At 36.1% G+C, this 19,316-nt stretch overlaps 2 protein-coding genes across 2 annotated transcripts; both read right to left on the reverse strand.

The window, feature by feature from the left end:
- Positions 1-11,371: 11,371 nt before the first annotated feature.
- LOC145062102 (uncharacterized) lies at positions 11,372-12,723 on the reverse strand. Its single transcript, XM_079009735.1, has 2 exons — positions 12,408-12,723; positions 11,372-11,862 (listed from the first exon to the last, which is right to left on the reverse strand). The coding sequence occupies exons 1-2, from the start codon at positions 12,721-12,723 to the stop codon at positions 11,372-11,374; spliced, it is 807 nt and encodes a 268-aa protein (XP_078865861.1).
- Positions 12,724-14,267: 1,544 nt separating this feature from the next.
- IQD21 (IQ-domain 21) lies at positions 14,268-18,660 on the reverse strand. The gene is made up of 5 exons (XM_079037000.1): positions 18,431-18,660; positions 18,233-18,348; positions 17,230-17,541; positions 15,952-16,275; positions 14,268-15,064 (listed from the first exon to the last, which is right to left on the reverse strand). Exons 2-5 carry the CDS (start codon positions 18,308-18,310, stop codon positions 14,459-14,461), a joined length of 1,320 nt encoding a protein of 439 aa, XP_078893126.1. The 5' UTR covers positions 18,311-18,348; positions 18,431-18,660; the 3' UTR covers positions 14,268-14,458.
- Between the last annotated feature and the right edge of the window lie 656 nt (positions 18,661-19,316).

Genomic DNA, 19,316 nt, shown 5'->3' on the forward strand with positions numbered 1-19,316 from the left:
GGATTGGGACTCGGCGAGTTGAAGGCCCAACTCGTCGAGTAGAATCATATTTGATACGAGATTTAAATGATAGACTCGTCGAGTCGGCTCCTAGACTCGACGAGTAGACTCTGACTAGACAAAACCCTAATCTAAGGGTTTGCACCCTATTTAAGCATCTCATCCAGCCACCCTTCGTCCCTATTGCTTCCAGAAACCCCCATAGCAAACCCTAACCGTTTGTGTAAAGAGCTAAGGCATTTGTGGTGCTTTTTGGTGATTTTGAACTCAAAGAAGAAGGAAAAGCCTAGAGGAATCAAGAGAAGACCAAGGGAGTTCCAGTTTGTGCATCATTTGTAGTTCCCAGAAGGTATAAAGTTGATACCTTGCTTTTTCATTTGCTAGATCCCTTTTTGGGGAGATTTAGGGCTTTTACAAGCTATTCTTGGTAACCAACCATGATTGCAAGCATGTTTGGGGGTTGAGGCTTTGGATCTAGGTCCATGAAGGAGTTACAAGGCAGAAAAGGGATGCTTTTGAACCCATGGAAGCCCCCATGCAACTTAAGATTCTCTTTTAGAGCCTTTTAGGCTCAAAGTCCCATGCATACACGTAAAGTTCGTAACTTTACGTGCTAAATCGAGTTTAGGGACCTAGATCTATCATTTGGACAAGAGTTGTACACCAGAAATCGAAGAAATAGACTTGGACAGTATCGACTCGACGAGTCGTTCTTGGGAATCGGCGAGTCTAAGGTTAGACTCCCCTTTTCAGTTATGGGTCAAAGAGACCTAGTGGAGTGCTGGAAAGGTTTTAGAGGGTTCGGGGGAGTGACCCAACGTATTGGGATAAGCCATTGTCTTGGAGTTCATAGGACTTGGAGAGTGCATGAGCAGACTCAGCGAGTCCAAGGCAATCTCCCAACTCTTGAAGATGAACTCGACGGGTTGTTCATACAACTCGGCGAGTTGAGGACAGGACTTGTTCATAGGATGGAGATGAACTCGACGAGTTGTTCATATAACTCGGCGAGTCGGATGAAGGTTTATTCGGGGTTGTTTTAGAAGGAGAACTTGTCGAGTCGTTACCAAAATCGACGAGTAGATGCGTGAAGAAGGACAAATGATAGGATAGGGACTCGACGAGTTGGCGGTCCAACTCGGCGAGTCGGGTCAACTAGAAGTTGACTTTGACTTGGACTTGGACTTGGTTAGGGTAAAATGGTCACTTTACCCTAAGAATAGATATCAAACTCTGACTAAGTGTTTTGTGGGGATTATAGCCGGAGGATTTCCGGAGCAGCAGCAAATAGAGATTTCCCACGCAGATTATCAGTAGCTACTTGTTCAAGGTGAGTTACCTTCCAGTAGCGGTAGGATTATGGCCACAATGCCGACCCACCAGTAGGAGTTCTATGTTAGATGATCGTCTTTGTGACATCATCTAGGTTTGCTACTACCTGATAAGTTATATGCTGGCATGATATGTTATATATGGCAGTAGTAGAGTTCGGTTGTTAGGACCGAAGGGTAGGTCAGGCACCCCAGATATGTCTAACAGTATGTGATGATATGTTTATATGATGACATGATATGTTATATGTGATAGTAGCAGTAGGGGGCGAAATAGTCCCCGAGGGTCGGTTGTTAGGACCGATGGGTAGGTCAGCACCCTAGAATGGCTAGACACGGGTAGGTCGGCACCCCAGAATGGCCGTACCGGGTAGGTCGGGCACCCCATAATTGCACGACAATATGTATGCTATGTGATTGTATGGTATGTGGAACGATGGGGGAAGTCACTAAGCTTCATGCTTATAGTTTATAGTTGTGGTTTCAGGTACCTCTTCAGCGAAGGGGAAGGAGCTGGCGCGGTAGCAACACATCATACACACACGCATTGATTTTCTGCACTTGAGATATTCTGGGATTGTACTCTGAGATGTTGCTATTTTATGATTTGGGTTTTCAGACATGATATTTTGATTTGCGAAATGATACATTTCTACGTAGTTTTCTTATGAGTGTTTTTATACTCAGTTAATTAAAATGAAATTTTTGGACTCGAAATTTGGGATGTTACAAAATACCAATTCAAATACATCCAAGAGGTTTGGGTGAAATTTATTTGTGGAATCATAGTATTTAACACACAAACAAGAATTGCATTACCAAGTATCCATTTGGATTAGATTTTGGATATCATTTGACCATAAGTCTCATGAAAATTTCTAATATTGTTTATCAAGATGGATGAAAAATACATCAGTTAGTGATGTGAATATATGTTGTAATTAGATCACACTAATGAATCGTTCAGATTAACCACGATACATGGTAAGACCAACTTCGTATGAATATGTTTATCTAAATAAACATAAGTCTAGAACCTTTTAGGAGTTCAGGGATCTCATAAAGTGAAGTTAAGAATCAATTGGGAAATAGGATGAAATACTCATATCCAATAGGGATTGTGAACATCTTAGTCAAAAACTTTATCGAACATATAAGGAATTGTGGAACAGTTTCACAAGCTATCTCTTCCCATAACACTGTCATAAGGATTGTAGTTTGATAGAAATAAAAATCATTGTTTGATTTGGTACCAAATAGTGATACTACGCTTACAAAGATTTCATGGTTTATACCATGAATAGTGTTTCTAGAATCCTTTGTCTTGCACCAAGTAATAAGGTTTTTGAGATAGTCTATAAGATGAGAAGCGAGGATCTTTCGTTACTAGCACATATGGATGTATACGATTAAGAGGCTTACACTCATCGTGAAGCGCTCGATAATTCAGGAGTTAGAATATAATTGTGCTATATCACTGGATGCCACACCAAGAGTTTTGGATAGTTGTTTAAATAAATCGTAAAACAAAGATTTTGTTGATCGAAGGGCAGTCTTCAAAGAGAGGGAGCTAATATATAAAAGAAGATTGTGGGAACCATACCAATGAAGAACCTAAAGTTGCTCCTAGAACTAAATTCAAGATTGAAAGAGATATCGAGGAAACTTACATATTTCCATCTCGTCGTTATACATTTAATAGAGGACATCATAGACCCTTGTTATATAGAATATATATTAATGAGGAATATGAGTCACTGGTAGATGGAAATTAGAGTATACCAGCTATCAGAAGTTGTGGTAGGCCTTATAGGATGCAACATAAAAGGAGGACATAGAGAGCGATATTCAGTCCATGTAAGTTTTGAAACAAACATGGATGGGAGAAACACATATTTAAACCAAGATAGACTATGAAGGATGTGTAAGATTATGAAGTTCATTTATAGACTGAAACGAGCATCTAAAAAATTTGGATATTTTCTTCAGTGAGAGAATTCAAGGAGTTTGAATTTGGAGAAATCAAGATGAACCATATATGTCAAAAGTAGTGGGAGTAATTTGAATCCTTGTTTCAATACGACAATTCAAGAGTTTGAATTTCAAGAAACAAGGATGAGCCATATATATTTTAATGCTAGTGGAAGCACTGTTGCCACCCTTATAATATATATAGAAATATACAATACATAGGAAACGATGTTCTAACTTAGCAAGTGAAATAGTTTGGCTTTGTTTGGAAATTGTTTCGCTTTGAAAAACATGGGTAGAACAACACATGTATTGAAGGTAAGGATCTATGGAGATAGACCTGAGCGATTTATTGGATTAAGCCAAAGAACATGGAATCTTGAGGAAACTCAAGACGCAGAACTCAAAAGAGTTTGGGCTTATAAAAGAATGGCATGATGTTGGGGAATGTTAAATGAAGGGTTTTCAACATTCTATCACTCCTAAGGTGTTCATGCAACCCTAGAAACCTTGGATCTATGTTTGACTAAGATACACGCAAAATTGATTTTCCAAGGTTCATAATCCTATCTAGCATACATGGGGAACTTTTCAATATAAAAGTTAACTAGAAAACATACCTTGTAGTAGTTTGGATTCCTTGAAAACCTTGAGAGCTTAGCACCCCAAGTGTGATGCCTCAAATGTCTCACACAACACCAAATGCACTTGGAATAAACTTTGAGAGAAATGTCACACTACTTGAAGTCGGCTAGACCTCTTCTTTATTGCTTAAGTCCGATTTTGGTGAACATAAGAGTCCTTATATAGTGTGTTACAATTAGGGTTACACCATGTAAAACCTAATTGTAATGACTTTTCATTTCCATGACCCATGGGTTCTATAACCACCATGCAACATCCTATGGGTATTATACCAACTTGATAATCCATGGAGCATTAGCCCACTATACAAGTATGGATGATTTACACAATCAACCCATATATTTAATTAGTCACCTTTTGATCACTTAATTAATTCTAAATTAATTCTTGATCAATACTAATTAAATAAGATTATTTAATATATTAGAACTTATAAATTATTAATAAACCATAAGTGTTATTTCTCTCATTTTATTCTATCCAAATGCATGATGCCATGCAACCCAAATGGACCATGCCGGGTCGGGTCAAGTACATACCATAAATAGTTATGGACTTAGACACCTTATCCAACAGTCTCCCACTTGGATAAGTCTAATAACTATAACTACAAGTATGACTTCAGGAACCGATAAGCAATCGTAGCTCTTTCAAGGTCTCTTGGAACTAAGAGGATGATGATACACCATTTAAGATAAGTGATCATATAATCCTCTATTCTAGATATCAGTTGGAAAAATACATGGAATAATGTCTTACTTATTGTCCAATAGTTTGTTTCCCGATTTCCAATTTGTTTGACATAGAACTTAATTGAACACATCAACTTAGTTCTGACCGGGCCCGGTACATAGGTCAAAACAAAATCATCGAGGGGCCCATATATCAGCTTCTAATCCAAGATGGAACAGATAAACTTCGACTCATACGCTTGCTCTACTACTTATTGAATTATACACAAAAGCACATTTTATAACATCGAGTTACCAATGCATTTTCGTACAATCAATGCATAACCAACGCTTAGGTAACAAATCATATCTCTAGGTTTGAAGACTTATATGATATTACCGTCTAACGATCAGTCGAGATAAATTCCATGAAGTGATACCAGTGAGCGTGGGTTGAATCCAATACTCAGAACTTATGAGCACTCATGAGTGTTGTAGCCATGTCCAACAGTTTAGATCTCTACAAGCCAACCCATGACAGTCTTAATTCATACTTACTTCCAACATATGACCGACTATGGAGAATTTGAATAATATGCAATACATAACATAAATATTCTGGAAGTCAAAACATGAAAAATAAATAATAGTAAACGATTGACAAAAGATAGCAACACTTTACTCATAAACAAACACAACTTTTATTCATCATTAAATTTCAATTACACTTTACCAATTTCAGAGCTATCTAAGTACTAAAACTAATATCATCTTTCAGCCCAATGCGCCTCGCATGCTGGAGATGCTTAACCCTACCCAGTCCCTTCGTGAGGGGATCTGCTGGGTTCTCATCCGATGATACCCTCTTTGCCATGAGGAATCCTTCTTCTATTCGATGTCTGATGAAATGGTATTTTCTGTCAATGTGTATGGATCTTCCATGATCCCTTGGTTCTTTTGCTAAGGCAACTACACTTTCACTATCACAAAAAATTTCCATAGGCTCCTTTATAGCCAGTACAACTCCAAGGTCTCCAATGAAGTTCTTCAGCCATATTGCCTCCTTTGCTGCCTCGCTTGCCGCTATATACTCTGATTCGCAAGTTGAATCAGCCATTATCTCCTCCTTGGAACTTTTCCAAGTAATTGCTCCTCCGTTTAAGGTAAAGTCGCAGCCTGACTGAGAGCGGAAATTATCCCTATCAGTCTGGAAGCTAGCATTACTATACCCTACAACTCTCAAGTCATCACTCCCACCGAGGGTATAGACCTAATCCTTAGTCCTCCGCAGGTATTTGAGGATATTCTTTACCGTGGTCCAGTGAGCCTTGCCAGGATTCCCCTGATATCTGCTAACTATGCTCAAAGAAAAGGCTACATCAGGATGAGTACAAGTTTTAATCCATAAATGGATTTCTCAAGCTTACACACTCTATTAGGGTATTATGTACTGAAAAAACCCTTCTGGCTGACACATGTAAACATCTTCATCCAACTTTCCATTAAGGAAAGCGGTTTTGACATCCATTTGCCATATCTCATAATCATGAAATGTAGCAATGGCTAACAGGACCTTAATGGACTTAATCTTTGATACTGGTGAAAATGTCTCATCATAATCAACTCCCGGAGTTTGAGAAACGGCCTTTGCAACCAGTCGCGCCTAATATGTGTGTACATTACCATCCATGTCGGTCTCCTTCTTGAAGATCCATTTTCACCCAACGGTCTTACGACCTGGTACATTGTTAACCAAGTTCCGAACTTGATTGTCATACATGGACTGTATCTCGCTGTCCATTGTCTCTTTCCATTTAGCAGACTCGGGGCCTGCCATGGCTTCTGCATAGTTGTTAGGTTCATCCAGACTTACCAGTTTCTTATCACTGATAAGTGTCTCACCTTCCGCAATAATATGGAAACCATAGTAATGCTTAGGTGCATTCCTAACTCTCGTGGAACGCCTCAGAGGAACAGACTCGTCAATTGGGTCAATAGGAGTTTCCTCCTCAGGTTGACTGTTAGGGTTTGAAGTTCCTTCACCACTTGACTCTTGAATTTCTTCAAGGTCAATTAGCCTCCCACTGTTTCCTTGGCATATGAACTCTCTCTCTCTCTCTCTCTCTCTCTCTCTCTCTCAAGACACCCCTCCTTGCTACAAAGACCACATTGTCACTGGGTCTGTAGTAGAGGTAACCAAAGGATTTATGTGGGTAGCCGATGAAAATACACCTCTCACTTCGAGGTTCGAGCTTATCAAGAGTCTCACGCCTCACGAAAGCCTCGCAACCCCAAATCTTGATGTGGTCTAGATTAGGAACTTTTTCAGTCCACATCTCATGGGGAGTTTTGGCAACTTTCTTTGTAGGGACTAAATTAAGGATATGGGCGGCAGTCTCTAAGGCATACCCCCAAAATGAGATTGGTAGCGAAGCTCGACTCATCATGGAACGAACCATATCCAACAAGGTTCGATTACGCCTCTCAGCCACTCCATTCAACTGTGGTGTCCTGGGAGGTGTCATTTGTGAGACAATCCCAAATTCCTTAAGATAGTCGAGGAACTCTGTACTAAGATACTCACCACCAGGATCGGATCGAAGCATCTTAATGTTCCTGCCCAATTGATTCTCGACTTCTTGTTTAAACTCTTTAAACCTTTCAAAAGTTTCTGACTTATGCTTGATTAAGTAGACATACCCATATCTACTATAATCATCTGTAAAAGTCACATAATAACGATTAGCATCCCTTGTGGCAGTTTTGATGGGTCCACACACATCTGTGTGCACTAGATCCAACAAACCTTCACCCATTGCACAAGAACCAGTAAAGGGTGAGTTTGTCATTTTTCCAAGTAAGCATGATTCACAACTATCGTCTGACTTTAGGTCAAATGACTCCAAGACTCCATCCTTTTGGAGTTGGCCTATGCGTTTCTTGCTTACATGTCCAAGACGACAATGCCATAATGATGCTTTATCCAAGTTATTATTAGAAGAATCAATACACGACACATTATTTCCTAGGTTATCTACAACAAACACAACTTCTTACACACCATCACAAGGTAATGCTTTAAAATAAAGAACATTATTAAAGAAAGCATTTATTCCACCAACTTCATTATCAAAAGAAAAGGTAAAATCTTGTTTGTACAAAGCATGAAAGGAAATAATATTTCTTGCATTTTAGGCGAGTAACAACATTTATTCAAATCTAATGTAAACCCACTACTTAGAAACAAAGAGTAAACTCCAGTCTTGGTGACAGCTGAAGCTTTCCTATTCCCCATGATCAAGTTTATCTTTCCATGCTCCACATTCTCACTTCTTCTTAGTCCCTGCAAATAAGAACATATGTGAATTCCACAACTTGTATCAAGGACCCAAGAGTTAGAATAGGGTGAGTTATTATACAATATTGTGTAAATACCTGCATGGGTGGGTTTCACTTTCCCATCCTTAACATCTTGTTGGTACTTTGGGCAGTTCCGCATCTAATGCGACTTTTCATGGAAATAGAAGCATTCAACCTCTTTTGGGTCAGAAGAAGGAGTGATGAAACCTTTCTTGGTTCCACTTGAAGAGGAGCCATCAAGGGTCTTACCCTTGGTACCCTTCGAAGACCACTGAGTAAGGAAAATGTTGCTTCTTCTTTTGTGGTGGTCGATGAAGAAGAAGAAGGTGTTGGTGATGGCCTTCACCACACAAAGCTTTATCTAGTAAACCGAGAGCAAGGAAAAAAATGTAGGCTTGATTTTCTTTTTGTGATCAGCAAAAAAAAGCTCGATTTTCTTCTAGATTCTAACATATATGTTTTTTTTATTCAGATGAATATAAGAACAAGCCCTAAATCTTCATTTTCATTTTTCTAGATTAGTGGGTTCTTGAATGAATTCTTCCATTTTGTTACAAATATATATATATATATATATATATATATATATATATGTGTGTGTGTGTGTGTATGTGTGTGTGTTTGTGTGTGTGTTATTCTTCAGTTTGTGTTCTTTATCAGTTCAGATTCTTTGATTTTGTTACAAACTCAAACAATTTATGTGTTTATGTTTGTGAGTTCATCATATTTGTTTTTGATTTTTGGGTTGGAGCATCATGAGTTTGTGTATGTTCTTGAGTAGATGAAGTTAAAGAATGGATGTATGTGTGTTCTTGATCTAAAAATAAAAAAAAAATCAAATTGTTTTAGATTTTTGGTCGAAGACTCATCGGAGAAGACTATCAGAGTCTCACCAGAGCCACAAAATATGCTGGAAAGTTGCTATAGCAAGTCATAGGGAATTGACACTATTGCACAACAAACTTTTAGCTTTGTCTCGGATTGGTCTCTCAAGTTATTCTTTTGCACAATTTGTCCCTCAACTTTCAAATTACCTATTAATTACACCTTTATACTCAATCATAAGGGTTTAGCCGGTTCCAACGCTTCGTTGGCATGGTTAACCTGGAAGTTTCATCCCTTATGTAAGACACAACATCAGGGATTATTAACTGAAACCCTGAATCGACAAACTTCCTTCACATTTATTACTGTACTTGAAACTCCAAAAACCTCAAACAACTCTCAAAACAATTTGTGCACAATGTCGTCCTCTTCTTCCTACAACTCAGTCGTTCCTCACTTTGGTAACGAGGACGAAGTCCAGAAATGTTGTCGTGACTTGGAAGCATTGCAAAGGACATCATGGACGGCAAAAAAACCCTACATGCCATTTTTGAACTATCCTAACTCACTGGTAATCTCCGATCTAAGCAATATTTGTTTATTTCTTTAGATTGTGATAAAAGCTAGCTTCAATTTTGGTAAATGTCATGTATGATTTTAATTTACGATGTTTATGTTAGCAGAAATTATGATCAATGATGTTTGGTGACTTACGATGGTTGATCTGTGATGTTTTGAGCTGAAATTTGTTAAATTTCTTTCATGTTTGAATTTTCATGTTTGAATTTTCATGCTTGATTTTAGATGTTTGATTATTATTTTGCTCTTTGACTGGATAGATGACCGAAAGGAGGAGTTTTAGATTCTTCCATTAGATAGATGATTGGCTATAACCAAGATACTACAAGGAGAAGTTGTATGACATGAAGCAAGAATTGGAGTCATTGTAGGGTTTGCTTGTCAAGGCCAAGAATGACAAAAGAGTTGCTCAACTAGAAAGGTTGGTGGATAAGCATGAAGCTAGGATTACAAGGTTGAAGAGGTGCTTGATGTGGTATGTGTTGCTTTGTAAATGCTTGTTTGTAGGGTTGGTTTGGTGTGTCATAAAGTTATGGAAGTAATGACATACTCTTAAGATTTTTGTATGGTTGATGTAAAAATTCCAACCAAGATGCATGTCTTTTGTACGGTTGATATATAATTCAACCGTTATGCATGTCTATTGTTAGACTATGGTAGTGGGTTCAACGTAATCTTGTGGATGATTGGGTAGTCTTTTGGTCCTATAAATCAGTTTGTAAGATACTCTTCTATGTAAAATAATGAATATTTAACTTGGAAAGTGTACTTGGAAAGTTGTCTCAAGCTTATTATAATGACTAGTGCTGTTTTATTTAGACTTATTGTGTTTGTGAAAGTGTGTATCAGTACATGGAATATGTAGGAGTGGACCACTATGTTCGCTTTTAATGTGCAGAAAGTAAGTAATTGTTAAACAATTGGGACCACATTGTTTTGGTACATCTACATCATGCATAAATATTATTAATGTACCATATTGCTCATTCATGTGCATGCATGCAATAAATTAGGCAACCAAGTGTCTAACATTATAAATTCATTGGAAGTAAATCAAAACAACTTTCATAGAAAGAAACTAAAACATTACAATTTAGGAAACATACTTTGTTACAAAATAAACACCATTATCTTACAATAAAGCATCTTTCATAAAAACATTCCCATTTAGACAACCAACTTTCATAAATGACAAACCACCAAGCTTCATAAAAGACAACCAACCATGACCGCATTACCAAACACTATCTTACTCTATGTTTAGAGTTTTTTCCTTTGAATTCCCTAGATCACCATCATTACAAACTCTTTTACCCAACTTCAAGTTCAAGATTCTCTCTGACTTTCTTTTTCTCATACTCTTTAACAAGTCATAAATGTGTGGTACTGTTGGGACCTTTGTAACTTGCACTTACTCTACTACCTCTTGGACTTGCACCTCCTCTACTGCCTCTTCAACATACACCCCCTCTACTGCCTCTTGAACCTCCACCTGCACTGCTGCCTCTTGAACCTCCACCTCCTCTAATTCATTTTCAAGTAGCACCTCATCAAACAATTCATGTAAATCTACTTCAACCTGAACTTGTGTTTCTTGTGTTTGAGTTTCTTCCACCTCAAATAGGGTGACTTGTATCTCTTCCTGGAGTTCTCCTTTAACATGTATAGAACGGAAAAATATGGGTATGTACTAAATGAGAAACAACTAAACAATTAAAGTGGTTTTAGTGTATTACATCCACTTGTTGGTTGACATCAACGTTTTGTTTCCTTTTGTTCTTAATATTTAGCTTATGGGGTCTTCCAACTGAAGAAGTTGTTTTATTGTGACCTGGTTGCTTATAAATATTGAACTTGAACCCTTTCCACTTTTGGAAACCTTCTTGGTGCCATTATTAGTAGTTGACTTCTTACTCTTCGTTTGTGTTCTGCCATTATTTTTTGTGGCATCCCTCTTCCTTTTAACAGTTGGTCTCTCAGGCATTCTACTCACAGGGGTAAAGGTGGTGTGTATTCAATTTCTGGCCACATGCTAGACCCATCCATCCCTGTAGTTCTATACCTATATGATTTCATGTAGGTATTTCTATTGAACATTTTGTTCATATAATCCACCACATTCCTATTGAGATACACCACGCTAGCATCATAATGGACAAAACCATATCCTATGACTTGCCATAACCTACATGAGAAAGTTTTGTTCTCCAGATAAGCCTCATTTGCATCTCCAATTCCTCTCACCTCAAACTGATTCAAGCCACTTGGTAGTACAACATAATTTCTCTGATAGAGCTTTAGTTTATTTTGTAGCTCTCTTATTTCCAAGCATACTTGATTTCCCCATGCTTGTCCCTTCAAATTTAACTTGTATAATCTTTCCATCATATACAGTCTTAATTCCTCTAACATTGTGATAAGGGGTTTTTTTTTTCTAGCATCCACTATGAGGGAATTGAAGATTTTATACATGCCATTCTCTACAACAACACAACATCTTCTAGTTTGGTAACATGCCAATGACCAAGTCTTTGGGTCTTTATCCATCAGGTACTTATGAGCATATGGATTTATCATCTAAAGCTCTCTCATTATAGTTTTGAATTATTATTCAGTTGTTGATCGTGCAACTCTCCAAAATAAGGTACTGTAGTGGGCACCACTATACCTTTTATGAAAATTTTGATTGATGTGTCTAGCACATGGTTCGTGCTCTGCAAAGGGTAGCATCTCTTTCACAACTTCTATCAAACCCTATAACAACAAACTTTAATAACATTTGATAGCAACAAACAAAGCATAGATAATCAATAATATTATAATAAAAAATTAGTAAATACCTTGTGCTGATCTGACATTAAGTTGTATCAATTTCATAAATGCAATTGCAAATCATCTATCAGATTATCCAAAAACCACTTCCAATTCTCTTTGTTCTTAACACATACTACTGCCCATGCAATGGGATAAATCTAATTGTTTTCATCTCTACCAATAGCACATAGTAATTCTCCCTTACAAATACCTTTCAGAAAATGTCCATCAAGTCCTATTATCCTCTTGCATCCCTCTATCCATCCTTTTTTCACTCCATCAAAGCAAACATAAAATTCACTAAAGTACTTCTTCCCATATGGCATGCTGTTGACATCAATTTTGACAGTTGAACCTGGATTTGATCTCCTAACATCTGCTCTATATGACCATAACTTTGCATAATGTTCCACAAGAGTTGCATTTATTAGTTGCAAATCATATTTCTTAGCCCTCCTGCATTGACCAAGACTCACATGAATACCAAACTTCCTAATAACTTCTAATCTTAATTTTCTAACACTCATTTTTTGTCTGTTTAAGATTTGTTTAGTATAATGACTTCCTATCCATGAATATGGAACCAATGAACCTAACTTAAAGTTCGTACCAAAATTATGTTCTAAATTCAAAGATTTAATCTGGAAGTTGTCATCTTCACTCATCCATGATGCCCATAACTTGAAGGTACACTTACACTTGCAACAATGTGCCAACAACCTTTTCCTATCATTATTAACAAAGTATAATTGGTACCCATTGGCTATGGCATAGTTGCACAACATAGTTTTTACTTGAGCTGAATCTTTAAATCTCATACCAAGTATGGGCTTTTGTTTCTTCCTGTGTGTTAACTCATTAAAAATGCATGAACTTGACTTGTGGGTTCACTTTCATCCTCATCTTCTACATCATAGTTGGTATACTCCTGCCCCCTCTTCTTGGGCACAAAATTTTGTCAAGAATTTATCATTACATGTCCTATTCATAATAACTATTTCCTCATTAAAATCCACGATCACATCCCTAAGGGTACCTATGTCATCATCCCCACCACTAATATAAGAATCATGGTCATCCTCATTCTGACTTACACATATCATATATTACATGACCAATATGGTCCACATAAAGGGATATTTAACCATCAGTTCCATATGCATCAAAGATGAAACCTGTATATTTCAGTTCATTCGAGATAGGCATAAGACCACTCAAAAAGGGAGCACATAACTCATAATTTTATAGTTTCTTACAATCTAATTGCATGAAACGTTCGAGAAAAGTAATACACTCTGAGTGTGTCATACCAGAACAATCATAATTTATGAATGTGAATTTCCTACAACTAGTCTAAGATAAAGGACGGCGAATAAACACCCCCTTAAAGTTCAGTTCCACTATCGGAAATATTGCATGGGGGTTTGAGGTTGACATAACTTCTTCTTCCTCCCACTTCACTTTGTTATGTGCAAGACTTGTAAACCCTAGCTCTGGCTCGAGGTTTTGGAGTACTGCTAATGAAAACGACGACTAACAACTATAAGTTCCTCTCATTTACACTTGAATTGTCTCATTTAACTTGATAATTACGTGGAATTGCCATTGTGGCCTTCGATTATCTTTTTATTCGTTTTTCTAATTAACACGTAAGCAAAGTAAACAGTTAATCCGGTTCCCTTGCTTAAAATGACGTAATTGATAGTTAATTTGAAAGTTGAGGGACAAATTGCACAAAAAAAAACTTTAGTGACCAATTTGGGATAAAACCAAAACTTCGTTGCTTTACAGTGTCAATTTTCCCAAATCATAAGGATGTTTTTTGAACAAGTAAACAGGTTCAAGGTGAAAATATGGACAAAAAAAAAGCTCAATGTCTAAATGTATACAAAACAAAAAATAGATTACCCATGTTAAGTCATTATCCTTATTATAAACATACTTGAAATTACAACAATAATTTTTTCAAAGATTACAAAATTAGCAGCAAGTTGCTAAGTACACGTGAAATAATATTAACATTTTAAACGACTCATACTATACTATGCAACTTTTTAAAACAATTAGCTGATAACCTACAATTAAACGTACTTCCATAAACCAAAATCTCATACAATTAAACAATAACAAATAGCCCCGGTTTTAGCCAAAAAAACATAATTATATAATTAAAAGTGTCCACAAGTAAACGTATATTAACAACTTTTAAAAGGGAAATAATATCACACAATCACTATTATTACCATCACTATAACATCATCATCATCCAAAATGGTGTCTCCACCCATAACGACCCATTGACCCATCATCACCTCCACTCGAATCCGGGCTATAACCTGTTGACCATTTAGATTGAGCTCGAACACCATTAGCCCCATTGCCATATCCTTTAAGGTTCGGGCTTGGGCTTCTGGGGGCCTGAAAAATGCCCCCAGAACTTGATGTATCAAAGGCCAACCCTTTTTTATTGGCCTGACCTTTGTTTTTTCCTGAGTTCTGGGCTCGAACCTTGGCTTTAGCTGATTGGGTTGGGGCCATATAGCTAGGAACCATGTCTGATCCTGACTGGCGTCGAGACTGAGAGTGTTGGGCCGACTCGACGGTTTCACCACTGAGTCGGCCCGTAGTGATGTATTCGGAACTCACGGGTGTGACTAGATCCATTTCAACTGTTTTAACTGATATATTGTCGCTTGTGGGTTGGGTTAAGTGGGACCCATCATGGGGCCCTATTGGGTGGCCTTGGTAGGGTTGTGATGCCATCCAACTTTCGAGCCAGTTCCATCCCCATTGTTGTTTTTCATGATCATTGGGATATGATATCGTGTTATCGCTTTCTGATGGTATGAAATGTTGTTGTTTCTCTTGCTGTTATTTCAAAAAATAATAATCTTAGTAACATATATGTATGGTTATTTCTTTCAGTAAATGGCTAATTACAGGGGGAAAAAACTTTGCATTTTATTGTATCATCAATTTACACAGTTACCTAATTTTTTTAACTATATAAAAAACCATGTTTGGTGGTTACGCGGATTGATATCAAGAAACAATACTATAAAAATATAATATACTTTAACTATAGCTAAAGCGATAAAGCGGTGAAAAACTGTTATGTTTTTCTATATTTTAACCTTTTCAAACTAGGTATCCGGGAAAATGAATTTTTTAATCAGCCGAAAAAATATAATGATTTATTTACCATAGAACCTAGTTAACTAGCTAATCCAATAGAATAAAATGATGAAAAAACATTGTGCTTTTATGCATTATAGCCATTTCTAAATTTAGGTAACCATGAAAATTAGTTTTTGAAAGTCAAACAATATACTTAATATATAACATAACTAATTAGCTAAAGTAATAAAATGGTAAAATTATTTTCTATATTTTAATTTTTTATAAACTGGGTAACTATGGAAATGTCTTTTTTTTTTTTTTTTTTTTTTTTTTTTTTTTTTTTTTAAATTTCTTTTAAAATAGTCAAAAAAAAAAAATACAATGTTTTAATCCGTAAAACACAGCTAAATAGCTCAATCAATAAAAATGGTGAAAGTTCATTATGATTTTTTTTTTTAAAAACTTTTTTATAACGGGTTAACTAATGAAATGGTTTTCTCAAAGTAGTCAAATCGATTCAATGGTAAACACACATGATTTTTTTATTTTATTTTTATTTTTATTTTTATTTTTTTATTTTTTAATTTCTATTTAGCCTTTCATCAAACACTCAAAACATTAATACGTACACGAACCTGGTATGCAAACGCGTATGCAAGAGCCCTTTCTCTTTTCATTTCGGCATCATGTTTTCTCAAAGCAGTTTCTTTAATCTTTTCAATGCTCTCATTTATGTTTTCTCGTGTTTTTGGTGACACTATCAGCTTTTCATCTTTCCCGACTTTCTTTTGGAGCTTTTCATGTGTTAATTCAAGTCTACGTGCCCGCACTCTTGCTTGCACACGCACCAAGGCTTGCATACACCGCATTGTCATTTGAGCTTGTTTTCGTACATTATGGCCCCTTACTAGGGCTTGTAACCTCACTAGTCCCTTTAATGCTCGTAATGCACGTCTAGCCTACATGAAATAACAATGTACTTTTATTTAAGGCTGAATGCAAGAAATATCAACTTATTTTCATTTCTTTCTAAATAATAGCATCATGATTTCATTTCTATTTATTACAACATTGCACATTACAAACTTTTTTTTTCTATCAAGTCATAGAACTATGAAAAACATATCAAATTTTGGCGTTGTACTTTTGATTTTTTTTTTCTTATTATGACATTATAATATGATAAATTTCCCCAATTATAGCTATTAAAATCGTTTTATATTTTAATGAAACATTGCTATAGTTTGGTAAAATTTTCAAAGTACAATGCTGGAATAGGAGAAAATGAAAGTAGTATGCTATAACAAAACAAATCAATGAAAGTATGTTACTATTTCTTTAATGTACCCCAATCATATATAGCGTTCCCACACCCAAAAACAAAAGAAGCACGAAATGGAATTGAATTTTTCTTTTACAAAGTGTTTTAACTATTAATCAAATATATAAAATACCCTTAAGCTTGTCAAGATATAGGAATTTTGTTGATTGAAATAAATGCTATCAATAATCAATAAATGGAAAAGAGGTAATTTCTGGATTTTTGTTGAAAACCTAATAATAACCAAAACAAAATGTTTTGTTTCTTTATTTGGGAAGGAAGGTTATATATATTATACCCAATTCAAGAAATAATTAAGGTTTTCGAATCAGGATAAACACAAGAAATAACAATCTATTTTGATTTATTTGTGTATTATAGTATCTTACATTCACTTTTTTTTATTACAACATTCTATTTTTGATTTTCTTTCTTCTTAAGGCATTACACTTTGAAGTTTTACCCACTTATAGTGTTGTATTTTTAAAATTTTTATACTTTTTAAATTTACCATATTATAGGAGTGAAAATTCCATTGCATTTAACCTTTTAAATTTAGCAAAAGATTAATTTGTGGAAGGAGTATACTTACTAGATATCCTCTATAGTATGATTGTATGAGGATAGCAGCTCTTTCTTCCTTAGACCGGCGGCCATAACCGGCGAGACGAACAACTTTAGCTGCCGCCTGAGCAGCGGCAACCGCCGCCTCCGCCGCGGCAGCGGTGGCCACCGCCACCGCAATAGCATGATCCTGATCATCACCCGCCTGAGACAACCGATCACCATCACTTTCCTCATTTGTGACATCCGGTGAACTCTCTGCTGGAAAATGCTCAAAAGACACAACCTCGGGCTTGTCTTCTTGATGTTTATCCACCACATTCTCCTTGCGAAAACCATTCTATAATTGCTCATCAATTGGTTAATTTCCAAAATAAATTTAACAAATTTCACTAATGTATGCAAGAATCGAGATTTAGATTTAAGAATCATATGTGATTGTGATGAAACATAAGAAGCACATGATCTAGGGACATAGTTGATTGTGATATTATAGGTGGCATGATGGTTATATCTCATAAAATTTCACAAATTGCTGGGCCAAATTGCACAGTGTAAAAGGTAGGGGGACCATTCATGATAGTAGTAAATATGGAACCTCCAAGAAAAGCCAAAAGGACAAAGATCACATGATTAATGATAGAAATGGATTGCACAAAAAGCAAGTATAAATTTAATTCAACACCTAATTATGTGTTTAACCCCTAGTGAAATTGGATCAAAGCTAGCATTACATTTATGTTGCCTCGCAATTGTCGCACATATTTAATCAGATCGAAATTGTTGAACAGATCAAACTAATCATCATTTCAAAACAAAATAAAATATGTTTTTATCCAAATCTGCAACTACTGTTCCTAAATTTGCACTACATAAGAGACATTCATGGTACAAAACGAACAAAAACTGTTCAGGAGAACCAAAATACGGACTCACATATGCTTTTTTTGTCAACATTTTGTACGTTTCAGTTCATCGATGAACAGTTTACGTGTATAAAACTGAATTCCAAAACCAAAACAAAAACTAACCTTCTCATTGAGATCTTTGTTTGAAGGCTTGAACACCTTTTTCACAGACGAAAACCAACCACTCCCTTTCTTCCCCATTTCAACCCGGAAACAGATCACTTAGCAATCGTTTCAATCTACAGAAAGAAAGCTTTCACAGACATTAAACGCTAATTCCATCAAGTTACATACAGAAAAAACGGAAGCCAGTAATGAAACCTTGAAGGAAGATGAATCTTTAGTCGTATTATGGATTGATCTGCTTTTTGGTGTTGTTGTTGTTGAAGTTATTGATCCATTCCATGTGAAAATGAAAACCGTAGCAGAAAATGGTGATGATGATAAGTGAAATGGAGAGAGATGAGAGAGGGAAAGAGAGAGAGAGAGAGAGAGAGAGAGTGGGAGGAAGTAGTAACTGCTGGGCGCGGAAATGGCGTTGGTTTATTAATCGTTGTCACGGGTGGGTAGGTTTTGAAGCTAATTGCTACTCATACACTTTCTCGAAACTACGGTCTACGCTTCACATACACTCCTCAAACACTTCTATGCCCCACATGTTTCCCCAAGGTGACTAAGAATAAGAATTACATTATCAAGAAAATGAAGTTAGATTATTTATTTATTTATTTAAGTTGGGAGGATATAAAGAATAATAAATATATATATTATAATATTACTTTGATATATAACTACTATATTTTAATTTTTTTTCATCATATGTTGTCATTGTCAACAAATTGAAAAATCTACATTTAGGTTATTTGTAACCAACATTCTAATGATATTTATACATGCAGACATTGACAATTACACTAATGTAAATTAACTAAAAGAGATAAGTATAAAAAGTAATAATGTTTTAATATATAAAATTTTATTATGGTATAACATTTTTGTTTCTTTTATTATAAGAAAACAACAATAAAACCCAAGTCTGAAAAAAGAATGATAAAAAGGAGATATGATACGGTACGCAAGATACTCACAAATTGCTTGTGTTGATGATAGCTAGCATACACAAAAACAAGCTTATACCTAGGGGTGAGCATTTGAACCGGTGGACCGGACCGGACCGTTTTTTTGGACCACCGGGCCGGTTTTTGGT

The sequence above is a fragment of the Lactuca serriola genome, chromosome 1 (assembly GCF_051521515.1).
Source record: "Lactuca serriola cultivar US96UC23 chromosome 1, Lser_US96UC23_V15, whole genome shotgun sequence".
Taxonomy (NCBI): domain Eukaryota; kingdom Viridiplantae; phylum Streptophyta; class Magnoliopsida; order Asterales; family Asteraceae; genus Lactuca; species Lactuca serriola.